At 40.3% G+C, this 12,927-nt stretch overlaps 1 protein-coding gene across 5 annotated transcripts in view; it reads right to left on the bottom strand.

Annotated features, from left to right (window-relative positions):
* Positions 1 to 12,927, bottom strand: part of SLC44A3 (solute carrier family 44 member 3) — a 90,830-nt gene that overhangs the window by 40,818 nt on the left and 37,085 nt on the right. For all 5 annotated transcript variants that reach the window (XM_059728069.1, XM_014599729.3, XM_019479065.2 and 2 more), the window contains 4 exons: positions 11,049 to 11,218; positions 9,744 to 9,833; positions 8,961 to 9,085; positions 6,238 to 6,424 (listed from right to left, as the gene is read on the bottom strand). In XM_059728069.1, the coding sequence (XP_059584052.1) occupies positions 6,238 to 6,424; positions 8,961 to 9,085; positions 9,744 to 9,833; positions 11,049 to 11,218 (572 nt within the window). The remainder of the gene's footprint in view (positions 1 to 6,237; positions 6,425 to 8,960; positions 9,086 to 9,743; positions 9,834 to 11,048; positions 11,219 to 12,927) is intronic.

The raw sequence follows: 12,927 nt of genomic DNA, 5'->3' as shown, positions 1-12,927 counted from the left end.
CTTGCCATTGCCTCCTGCTCTGCCTGCCCCTCCCACCCTGCTGTAGCCAGTCCCAGCAGATCAGAGCCAGCCCTCCACAGTATAGCTGTGGGCAGCAGCACAGCATAGCCAGCAGCCAGACTGGAGCAGTCCAGGGCAGGCTCCCCGCACATGCATGTAGAGCAGCAGGGACAGGACACAAAATGCATACATGGGGCCAGTCCCCACCCAGGCTGCAGCAAGAGAAGGTGCATGGAAATGCTGCTGCCGCACCAGGACAGAGAAGGGGCAGGGCGGTGCCCGGTTCCACTTGGAGGGAATGTCTGCAGAGAATGGGGGAGGGGGAGGACCTGCCCCATGTGTGCAGTACGTCTTATCAGTTAACTGTTTAATCAATATAATTAGAGGAGTTTAAACTGGTAATTATTTAAGTGATATATACATTCCTAATTGTGAACTGCACAAAGTCTTTTGTTCTTGTATATTCCCCATTTACAGTAATGTTAATGGTTTCAAGTAGAATCTAGAAGGTAAAGAAAGCAACTAATAAGAAATGTAATTTAAAGTGATATTGCCCCTTTTGCCTTTTTTGAGAGCACTAGTATAGCAAGCCAGTCAGTCCCCCAGGCATGTCCTCAAATCAGCTGGACTGATGTACATGATTAAAAAAGAAATCTAGTTTTAATAGTTTATAAGAGGCAATAGATTAAGTACAGCATAGCACAATGCTGTATTTCTGCCAATCGTAATTCCTTTTGAGCCATATTCTGACACCCTTAGTTATGAGGAATAGCAGTTTACTACATAATTCATATGAATAGATGACTTGCACAGTGAGGAACTATTCAATAGACCTGATCCAGCTAATCACTTAAGTGCTTTGTTGGATTTGGGGCAATTTGGGTAAGGGTGGCAGAACCTAGCTGTTGCTGAGCATCAGACTGGCTAGACAGCGCTTAAAATGATCAGTGGAAGAGTTGTTTAATAGCAAGAACACAGGACTGGGAACTAGAATGACCAATTCTTTGCTCTGTGCCACTAGTGCAAAAGTATTGCAAAATTTCCACAACAATCTTTTAATACAACATCTCTGACAAATGTAACAGGTTCAAGCAGTAAGGAAAGATGAAAGCATCTGAACAATTAAAAATACTGTTTCTCAAACCTCTTTGAGGGCATCTAGTGGATAGGAGCTGTTACTACTGCTTTCTGATTTAAAATTTAGAGAAAGGTAGCTGTGTTAGGCTGAAGTCAGGCTAAAGGCAGGGCAGGATGGCACCTTAAAGACTAACTCATTCAGAGAAGCATAAGCTTTTGTGGCAACAGCCTACTTTGCTTTTATCAGAATCATTAACAGCCATTGTCTGACTTTTATGTACTATAATGTAATGATGTGAAGAGAAGAATAACAAAGCCTAATTAAAAAGTGATTTGTGATTTGGAAAAATGAAACACCAATTATTTTGTACCTACATTAATGTGTGTGTAGTCACTTATAAAATGAATACTTATTCTGGTTTTACAGTGAGAATGTGTAAGTGGCTAAAGGCTTGAGACTTACAACTATTGGCAACTATGCTAACAGCCCTGTACTAGATCTTAATAAAAACGGTGTTAAATTCTACATCCTCAGACTACACTGACTTGATGTCCACTGACTGATGTTCTTGCCTGTGCTAAAACTGACACATCCGATTCCTTCATGACTAAGGTTATCATAAAACATGACATTACTACTATGCAGTGAGATTATATGGCCTTCTGTAAGACACCTTACTTTCGAAAGTGTCTATAAAGACACACTGGCCTTCTCATCTATGTTAAGAGTGACAAAAATATCAGACTTCTTTAACCATGAGTTTTCTGCTGTGTAAGGGACTTTACAATATACACCCACTGCTTGACATTTACTCCACAAGACAGAAAAAAAATGCTTAGAGAAATGGCTAACAGAAGACAAAGTGTTTTCAGAGAGGAAAAATTGTGCAAAAGCAAAAGCATCTCTTTGGGATTTGTTTCCATATTCACATAACAGAACTTTACTCTTTCAGCCATAATTAACCTTCTTTGGCTCCTCTGTAAAGTCTCTAGCAAAACACGAGAATCACCTTCTCTTCTGCTTTCCCTGACCCCTGAGGCCAGTGGTTGTAACTCCATAGTTCTAGGAGGAAAATGAACATATCCTAAGCAAACCTGTTTTGGCGAGTGGTCAGGAAACTGCTCTTCCACTCAAAATCAATAGTTTAGAGCAGGGTTTCCAAGCTTTTTTCATCTGAGGACCTCTAAAATTTTTTAATGGTGGCACAGACCCCTTTAAATTGTAAGTGTCAGTATTCACATAGTTTTCATTGATCATAATCATCTTTCATGGACCCCTTAGATAGAGTCTGCAGACACCCAGGTGCCCATGGACCACAGGTTAAAAGCCACTGGTTTAGAAAGATAGAAAAGGGATGCTCTCATCCCAACTTTTGATGGGGAGCCCACCCAGCAGGTTTATGAAAGGTCTTTTTTTCTCCCCTTCTTTTCACCCCCTCCCTAGGTGGTGAGGAATTTCAGAAACACCTGCCTCTCCAAAGTTGCTCGATTTAGAAGCCAAATTTTCAGCCCACTTTACCTTTTCATTAATCCCTCCTGCTTACCAAATATTGGCCTTCCTGGAACAGACTTGCTTTGCTTTATGGACATCATAGATACTTTTTCAGCCTACTTCTCTTATCCTACTACTTCATTTTTTCTTCAGGTCATGACCACAGGTGTCCTATTAATAGGGACCACTGTAATTCAAGCTCTGATTGGGAGAAAAGCAGGCTCCCTTGCAGGCTTGCCAGAGCCAATTTCATGCATTTTTCAGAGCCAGCTCTCCCACGCCTTTGGCTGAGGGAACCTGCCATGGGGATTACTACTGAACCATGGCACACAGGCTGTTGCTTATGCCCGCAGCCCCTAATGCAAGGGGTGCTTACCTGCTCCATTCTGGACAGGGCTTTTAAACTCCCTGCCAAAGTGGGGAATTGAACAACCTGACTGGCTGAGCCCCAGCAGGGGCTCAGCCTGTACTAGGCTGTCCTTGGAAACAACTGGGGCTTCCACAATGTTTCTGAGGCTCTTCTGCCTTTCTTCTCCATGCTTCAGGTAAATTTTTTAAAAACTTTTTTCCTTGCCTTCCCTCCCCCAGAAGTTTCAGGCCATTTCTGGCCAGATTGCAGTTTTGGGGGGCTTTAAAGGGAAAAATTAAATTTCAGGCTTTCCTCTGAAATCCCTTGAAGACCAAATTACAGTGGTCCCTACTTATTAGTTCCAAACACAGCATTCTGCTAGTGAGGAATTAGTGGCACATCTTTCAGAATTGGGACCAGTCTGTACTGATTTGTGATATCTTCCAAGAAGCTATTGGGACTTCTGTTAGTCAGTATGCAAGTTCCCTTCATCCAACAGCAGCTTGGAAATAGGCTATGAAGAAAAGACAGAGAGGTAACTACTCTTTTCAAGGGTAAGAAGAATTGCTCCTTATGTAAGTATTGCTGAACAACTTTACTGGATTTGCATTTGGATCTATCCTTCAGGTACTGCAAAGATTACAGTAACTGTAGTAAAATTAGGTAACATGAATCTGTGTGTTAGTTTTGAAACATTAGTGGCCATAAATGCTACAAGAAATGCCAAAGAATTCTTAAATATTTATGCAGAGTTGAATGTTAGGAAATGCTCAATATGCAAAAGAATTTTCACAGGGACACTAGTAACAATAAAGATGATTGGATGAAATTTTATTTTATTAAATCTAAATGTGGAAAATGTCAATGGCCAATGCTTAAAAAAAAAAAAGTGATTAGTGTCTTAGCAATGCCAAAACAAATGAGGGGCTCTAAAAAGCTCTAAAGTTCATACAACAAGGAGTTTGAGAGTTATGAGATATTCATAAGTCACAGCCAAGTATGTTGGTGTTCTGTTCTTCCGTTATGCAAACAGCAACTGCACCCTCATAGCCCAAATGAGTCATGTCATCTTTTTTCCCTTAATACATGCAACCAAAAACAAGGTCTCTGTGAGAAAGCATAATGTGTTTCTACTCTCTCATCCTCCATCAATTCCACCCCACAAAACAATAACTAGCAGATCCTAGGAATTTAAAATACACTTTTTTTTAAAATGACAATCAATCATAACATCTACCAGCAACCTATATGGCTATTTTTATGAGATTTCTCCTTGGGAGGTTAGATATTTTCATTTATGCTGGTCTCCTTTCTTGACATTTCAGAGGAGGCCAACCTGTCCTCCAATATGGTAGCCTCCTATTGGGAAGCCTTCCCAGTTTTAGGTGGTTCTGGAGGTGAGAATCTCATAATGCATTGCTTCAAGTAATGCTTCCACGTTCATCCCTTTATGACTTTTTATCATAACACATTCTTATCTACATAGTATGTTCTTTAACTTCATTGTAAAGCCTGGAACAGGACACAATTGCCCAGTAAGATCGAACTGTTTGTGTTATATCAGCCAAAATAACTAGAGTCTCATAATGTAGCACCACAGTGTCATCCCTCCAAAATATCAACATCTCTGCAGGTGGTTTATTGCATCTGTGCCTCTGGCAGACTTAATCTCCATCTCTTGGTTTAACTGTTTGTTTTCCCCTTTGTAGTTCATCTTTGTATGTCATGTAAACATTTCTCCCTGTATCCTCAGGTTGTATATCCACTATTTATTTTTTGCCTTCATTACTATCTAAGCCAGAGCCAATACATTTGCAGTGATACTTTTCTTCTTCTTTTCTTTTTAAAATAAAAGAAATGCTCTAGACACTTGCCTAGTCTTGTTCAGCCAAAATATATTCATTCTTTATTTGCCTGGAAATGGAAGCTATATACACATTGAATAAATTGGCTACATAGTCAACTGTGAATATTTTTGTGTTGCTCTTATTAAATGCCATGCTATGCTCCTGGAACTTGCTGGCTCTATAGCATAGGAATGCAAAGCCTTTTATCCTCAGAATAAGTACATTACAAACAATAACAGTTCAGGATTCCCCACTGCCACATCAATGGCATCTCAGACCTTATGAGGGAGTGAAGGGAGAAGGGAACTCCCTGTTGCTGGCTCCTTTACCAAGCATGTATAGCAAGAGCAATATATACTTCTAATGCACACTTCTCCGCTGTTTTCTACTGAGACCACCATCTTGTTTTACTTATACCCCCATATGATGAGGATGTCTTTTTAGTCTCTACCGGTCTGGGACATATTTGGCTGAGATTTAGAAATGAAAATTGTATTGATGTGGTTTGCTTGTAGTTGGAGGAGAGGTATTTTTTTTTTATTTCATCTTAATTCCCATACCACACCCTCTGCTTTTAAGTCTTCATCTATGAATACTTCATGAGCAATGTCTTCTGGTAAGTGCAACAACTGCCTAAGCTTAAGATCTATGAGCTCCATGTCTCACTCTCATTTCCCTCTTGGTTTATATATTCAGTTTTACTCGCCCTCTCTTAATTCATTCCCACATCCATCATTTTTACTTCTTTACATTAATTGTATATGAGAGAGTGAGCATGTGCACAACTAGAGAGCAGGACAGGGAGAGGGGCTCAAAGGTTCCCTGAAAGTAAATGTTTTCTGCTGTAGATAATGCCCCTGTACAGCAGAGGTATGTCATGCACCTGCATGACACTGATGAGTACAGTTTAGGAGATACCTAGGTACCGAGTCCCCTGCCAGATACCATTTCAGAAATTCTCACAGCAATGTTCTCCAAAGCAATTTAACTCCTTCTACACTGTGCATGCGTTTGTGTGGAGGGAAGGGGGGGCCGGGGCACAATGGGGCCTACTTTCCTGGTGTTCCCATAATGGAAATCACCTGTTTCATAACAAGTGCTCTAAACCTAAACTCTCTTCCTTTCTCTTATACTCTTCATTTACAGACAGCAAGCATGCATTTTGTTTCAATAATCTAAAACATTATTCCGATTTCAGCCAAATCCAGAAAGAAAAAAGTGAAGTCTCTGTGAAAAAGTATTAACATTTCTCTCCTTTGTAACATTTTTTACTCTATCTGCCCTGCAAAACAACAGTTAATTTTGCAGTAGGAGACATCTAGGACACAGATTCAGTAAAGGGAAAACATTACTGCAGTGCTGCTATAATACAAGATATAGCACATTTTAAATACTAACACCAATAGATCCTGAAAAGTTTAAAAAACCCTGCCTAGTATACATCCAGGACTACTGAAAACACAGCTGCTTACCTGCAGTTCCTAAGCTAAGTAGCACAGCAACCCAGAATACCCAGAAGAAAATGAGAATCAGAAAGGTCCAAAATGGCTGGAACAGCAGAAAAGGGATCTTGGTAATTATTTTACTTGCAACCTGGAAGAGCTGTATAGTCAGCTGAATCCTCTTTCTTAGTACAAATATGAGGACAAGTAGAACAACCTGTAGAAAGCAAGGAAAAACAGTTCTCTATTTATTTTTTCTTTAAATTATTACAAGTTCTTCAATTTTGGGAGACGGGTATGGGGTGTTACAGATTCCGAGGAGGCACTGCAGGAGAACGTTTTTCCAAAAAGAAGTGTGCATTAAAATGTTTTTTTAAAGACACCAGGAAATCTGAATGGATTTTTAAGCCCTGAATTGGCTTTAAATCTCACTTCTGATTCGGCTAGCTGCGAATTTTGCTGTTGTTTTCAGTGGAAGCAGAATCAGGCCTTATGCTGGGAAGCACTGAAGCATTGGAAATTGATTTGTCAGTTATATGCATGCAGATACACGCACAGAAAATTGCTCTTTGTTTGAAGAAATAACTTACTTTCAATAAACTTCCTATGCCCTTGATCTTTAACAAGGAACTGTAAACAACATCTAAACAGGCACAGAGCACATTGGAAACTATAAAACAATAAACACAGACAGTGGCAGCTGCTTCACTACTTTTCTAGCTTGCACAATAAAGAAACCAGATGCTCCATTAAGAAAAGCAACCTGGAGCAGTGGATGCTTCCAGAGCATTACAAATGACAATGGATTGTACTGGATTAAATTTGCATCCAAACAAAACTTTTCCTATTATTTTATTTCCAAAGGAAAGGTTCAGAGCCCAGTGTTTGTATTGTAAAGAGAACATACAAACATGTGTATTGTATGAATTGCATTTTGTTTTACAGGCCCAATATTAATAGAATTGTGACTAAATTCCCATGCAACAAGCTATTGGTGAACACACAGTGGACAATGACATAGTGGGTATAAGAGGCCACTGGGCAAGACAGTGGAGATTTGGTGTGAAGTACAAACTGACACCCAGGTCTTCATCTCCTGTTCTGACCTTGGCCCTACAGTCTCAATCCTTTCCCAGTGCCTAGCTGCAGCTGGGGACTCAATGTGGGCGAGTCACTTGAAGCTGAATCCAGACAAGACATGGTTGTGGGCAGACTGCTCGACTTGGGGGGGGGGGGGGGGAAGGAGGGGGAATTAAGACACCTGTCATTGATGGGGCAGCCTCCCCTCATCACTCAGGTTTGTAGCCTTGAGTACTCTTGGATTGTGTGCTGCACTTGGTTTTCCAGTTGGCAGCAGTGGGTAGAAGCACCCTTCACCAGCTCCAGCTGGTCAGAAGTATGTGACCTTTTCTTTCAGATTCAGATCTGGTCACCACCATCGATGCCTGTGTAACCTTGATGCTAGGCTACTGTAATGTGCTCCATGCAAGACTGCCCTTGAAAATCATCCGGAAGCTGCAGCTGGTACAGAAAGTGGCGGCCTACCTTCTGATGTGCTTGGGTTGCCAGAAGTATATAATTCCAGTGCTCTAAAGTCTGCATTGGTTCCCAACTGCTTTATGCCCCACAGTGAATTCCAAGTTCAGCCAAAATCAACCTCCTAGCAAGTACTATCAGTGTACTGGGTCCACTTGGCAAAAACCTGTGGGAGGTCATTCTCAGCTGTTGTTCTTTGGCTCTGAAGCTCTGAGGCCTGCCAGAGTCCAAGTCTGGACATCTTTCACAAGTATTGGAAGACCTTCCTATTTAGGCAGGTGGTTAGCACACAAAGCTACAATGAGACATTGGTTGGGGGGAGGGGGGGCCCTTTGTTTTATATCAATATTCTAGTTCCTTTTAAGTTTTGTTCTTGTTGCTTTCCTGTTTTAGAAGTTATTCTGTTCTCTTACGTTAAGCAGCTCTGAGCCCTTGCTGGGAAAGGCAGCATATAAAATCAAATAAATAAATAAAAGGTGAAAAGTTTCCTTCAACAACGTAGTCATAGTAGTTTGGCCCTGTGTTGAAAACAGGAGTTTGGTGTTAGTCAGTCACAACTTGAGGCCAGGACACCCTGTGGCTGCAGCAAGTATCCTTCCTTTCCCCTACGGTTCCTTTGCATTTCTTGCAGGGGTTTTTTAGTCCACTAATTCACATTTGTATTGATCTAGGTCCTGTTCATTCTCCTGCACCAGTGCTGTAGTATGCTCATCAAATGGCCCTAGCATGAGTTTAGATGTTGTGGAGGACCTTGCACTGACCTTCCATAATGCAGATGAATTTTACCATAAAAATAAGGAAAGGCTTAATAAGTGTAAGCTGATTAATTTGGCTGCAGAAGAAGGCAGAATGCACCAGACTGTAACCCAAGAAAAGATAAAACTCTCACCTCAAGGTGGTATTACTCCTACAGTCTCAAAGAAACTCCTCCAGGATCCAATTTCAAGTTTGAATAAAACATGTGCCCTTACACGGTTGTAACTATAACATGTGCTTATGCTGTCCGATTACCTGCCCATAAACTCTGCTGAGAAGAGCAGAGATGAAAGGCAGAGCTTACTGGGCCGTGTGTAGGGCTTCACTACAGCAATCATGCTACATCTGGTTTTGGAAATGGAGCAAACATGGCACTTCGCAATACGGCTGACACACACATAACCTCATTCCAACATCTGAGATTCCATGCTCTCTAATGGTTATTCTGTAAAGTTTCTTACCGTAATCACTGTAGATAAAATAGCAAATCCAAGTAAAAACTTCACATTTTCCTTTTCAGTTTCCAGTTCTATGCTGGAGCTGTTAGTATAATCATAGTACAACCACCAGAGAACACCTGAAACAACTAGAACAAGTACAGGTGCATAAAGATGCAGGTAATACTTCACAAGAAGCTAAATGTTAACATTAAAGGCAAGTCAGACAGTGCCTACACAGCACATCTTATGGTTCTGTTGCCCTTCCCCTCTTGAATTCAGGTTAAAATGAAGAACATAGTAGAATGGCATAGAATGGAGAACTTTAGGTTTACAATGTAAAAAATGACATGCTAGTTTGCTATTCTGAATTCAACAATTATGAAGTTTGTCTTGTTGCTTTTTGAAAGTGCAACTTTTTGAAGTTACGAAACTTGTTGAAAGAGATAAACCTAACTTTGACTCATTCTTTATACTTTTTCCTGATAAAAGTACAAAATGTTACACTTAATTTTCTGGAAACATTAGCATTGCCCATATCCAAATGTCTAGAAACGATTTCTTTAAAATCACACAATGACCCAACATTGTTATTCTATAGCTGGATCTACATTACCAGATCTTTGCACCCATATGGAGGCCAAGGTTCCATCGTGGGTCAGACTGCAGGATCTTGGCTTATTTTAACTTACTAAAGATGCCTGAGAAAGCAGAGGTTTTATGGGTTTTTCTCTTCTCTTTCCTTCTCCCTCTGTCTATATAGTTTCACTGGACTGCAGGAAAAAAAATTAAGTCAACTATACTTACATAACAATCCAAACACAACCAGCGTAATGAAAATATGGACCAAAAGTGTAGTGATGAATTTGAAGGTTAAAACCATTATCAGAGAGAAAGCTGAAAATAAAAAATAAGACGTTCATGCTAACTTATCAGCAAACTGATTTTTTAAAATTTCAAATGATCTATACTTATTCATATTAGCTTACTATTTAAATTTTGTAAACTTTGGAATCCTGAGATTATAAAAAAATTCTACTGCATTAATCAAACAACAATAAACTAATTACATTTGGTTATGAGTTAATTTATCTCTATGATTTAATTTGCCATTATTCACATTCCTCATTAGCCTCTTATCTCTCTTTCTGCCCCCGATTATTAGCTTCTGATAATTGGTCACCACTGGATAATCCACTATGCATTCCATTTTGAGTGGTGAATTAACTAGGACTTACTATAGTTTCCAGGATTTGAATGCTATGGAATTGCATCATTCTCTCCCCACTTCCATCCCTTTAACAACATGCCTCAAGCTAGGATACATTTTGCTTTTATGACAATTTTATCAATAGTTTCTAATAGAACCAGATAAAAATAAGTAAATGATGCAGAATGAGACACATGTCCGCACAGTTCTTGAGAAATATATTTAACCAGTACGCTAAGGGCGCATCCCCATAAGCGTGCATGTGTGGTTTGCAGTGCCACAAACCCTTCTGCAGCACTGCAAACAACATGTGGTGCACATGTTCACTGCACTACTAATTAGCAGTCTGGTGTTTTTGACACCAGGAGATCCTGGTGTAAAAAAAAAAAAAACAAACACAAAAAGAAACTGCAGCAACAAGTGGTATGGTACACGCAGCAGCAGCGTGTGCTGCCAGAAAGGAAGCCAGGCTAGCCAGAGCCATGCTCTGCCTGCCAGCCAGGCACCAAGTAGCCAGATTGCCCCTGCTGCTGCACCTGGAGGCTCAGGACCCTAAGTAAAGCTGCTGGGGCCTCTTCTATCCCAGCCGGGGCAATCTGCCACAGTGCGCGTACAGGGTTGCACCTCAGGACAAATAGCAGTGGCACAAATATATGTGCCGCTGCTATTTGTCCCCTGAGAACTCCACATTTCCACTCATGGGAACGTACCCTAAATGCTTTACAAAGGCAAACAGCAATTCTCTTCCTTTAACAAAGAAAACTTGTCTGTGCAGCAAATATAAAATCTTTTTTTTATTTATTTTTTTAAATGAAGTTGCTACTCCACAATGCTTTGAAATGTGATATTTTAATATTTTTTAATTTAATATATTGAAATAAACCTATTTTTCATATTGTTACCTAGTGCAAGGACACTCAGTCCTATTATAATATCTCTTCCTGCCATTATTCCACTAAGAATGTGATGAAAAATGTCCACTCCATTGATTACATTTATTAAGACAGATGCAAACTGTGAATAGCATTCAGGGCTTTGTGGAACACATCGATTAAACAATGGGAAGGATTTGCTGAAAGATGAAAGAGAGAAACAAGGTAAGGGATTCTCCACTGAGAGGTCAATTCCACAGCCCAACACAAGGATAATTCCCCATCAACCCCCTGTTAAATGTAACATTATATTTTTAATACAAATTAAATAAACATTGTTATAATTCCTTTCTATGACCTAAATGCAGAAAAAAAGCATGTAAGCAGCTTTTGTTTGTGGCAAGTTTGCACTATTAGTCTGAATTTTAGGTTTATTGCCCCAAAGCATGTTCCAAGATTTAAACCAAAACACACAGAAACCATTTCACCCACTTAGTAACCTACAGCCACCTTTGGAGTAAAATTAAGCAGCAGGTCCCCAGACCACAGCAAAGTGCACACAGTTTAGAACAGAAAGGGTGCATCTATGCAAGATGCTTACTGCAAGGTTGCTTAATTAGCTCTCCAGTAAATGTCTCAGCATCTACATGTGCAGTGCTATTAGGACAGAGTAAACTAATTAACTCCTCCTTAGGTTAGTACTTATAAAGACAAGTACTATCCTACAGCAGAGTTTTTTTACTCCGCAGCAACTCACATGTAGGCACTGACGTGGCTGGTTGGGGCACGAGGGTGCTCCAGTTTGGGGCTAGCTGGCAGGCACACGAATTTATGTTTAGTATACTGAAACAGTTTTAATAATCTGTTGTGATCAGATTTACAAGGTGCTCAATACAATTACCCAATCAAATACTTGCATATAAAAACATAATATTATTTGGTAACGTTAGCCAAGTGTCTTAACTGACTGCTTTTGGCACTGCCACACGCAGTCAACAGGAAGGTTTTCAGATTGCAAACAAACTCTAATTTCTATTTTAAAAAGTCAGACTAATCAATCAGTACAGCATGTCTCTAATATGTAAACAACTGAATTAAGAAAACTGCTTTGATTAGTTTTGCTTTTACTGTGAAATCTCTTGTATGTAATAAAACTTACTTTTGGAACATTCATTAATACAGAAAGAAAATAAGAATGATCAACAATGCAAATGTAATATCTGCTATTTGCAATCCATGTTACATAACATTCATGCACTGTCCATAGGCCTATTTTTTTTTTTTCACACAACTTCCAAGTACTCGCTTTTGTGCAATGAAGCAGCTACATAGCTTTGTAAACATCAAATGTCCAGTTCTGCCTTCAAGGGGCAATGAGATTAAAAGCAAGCATGTACTTAAGCTTCCTACTGAGATGGTTCCTCAGCCCAAGGAACAGGAGAACAGCGTGTTTTTGCACATGCATGAGCACGCACACAAATTCATAAGCATAAATTAATTCCCCTTGTACTCGGCCTTGGTGAGGCCACAGCTGGAGTACTGCGTCCAGTTTTGGGCTCCATAATTCAAAAAGGATGTGGAGAAGCTTGAGAGAGTCCAGAGAAGAGCCACGCGCATGATCAGAGGTCAGGGAAGCAGACCCTACGATGACAGGCTGGGAGCCCTGGGGCTCTTTAGCCTGGAAAAGCGCAGGCTCAGGGGTGATCTGATGGCCACCTATAAGTTTATCAGGGGTGACCACCAGTATCTGGGGGAGCGTTTGTTCACCAGAGCACCCCAAGGGATGACGACTAGGTCGAACGGTCATAAACTACTACAAGACTGTTTCAGACTGGACAAAAGGAAGAATTTCTTTACTGTCCGAGCCCCCAAGGTCTGGAACAGCCTGCCACCAGAGGTGGTTCAAGCG

This window comes from Alligator mississippiensis, chromosome 5 (assembly GCF_030867095.1).
Source record: "Alligator mississippiensis isolate rAllMis1 chromosome 5, rAllMis1, whole genome shotgun sequence".
NCBI lineage: Eukaryota > Metazoa > Chordata > Crocodylia > Alligatoridae > Alligator > Alligator mississippiensis.
This window is presented reverse-complemented; position numbering and strand designations above follow the sequence as displayed.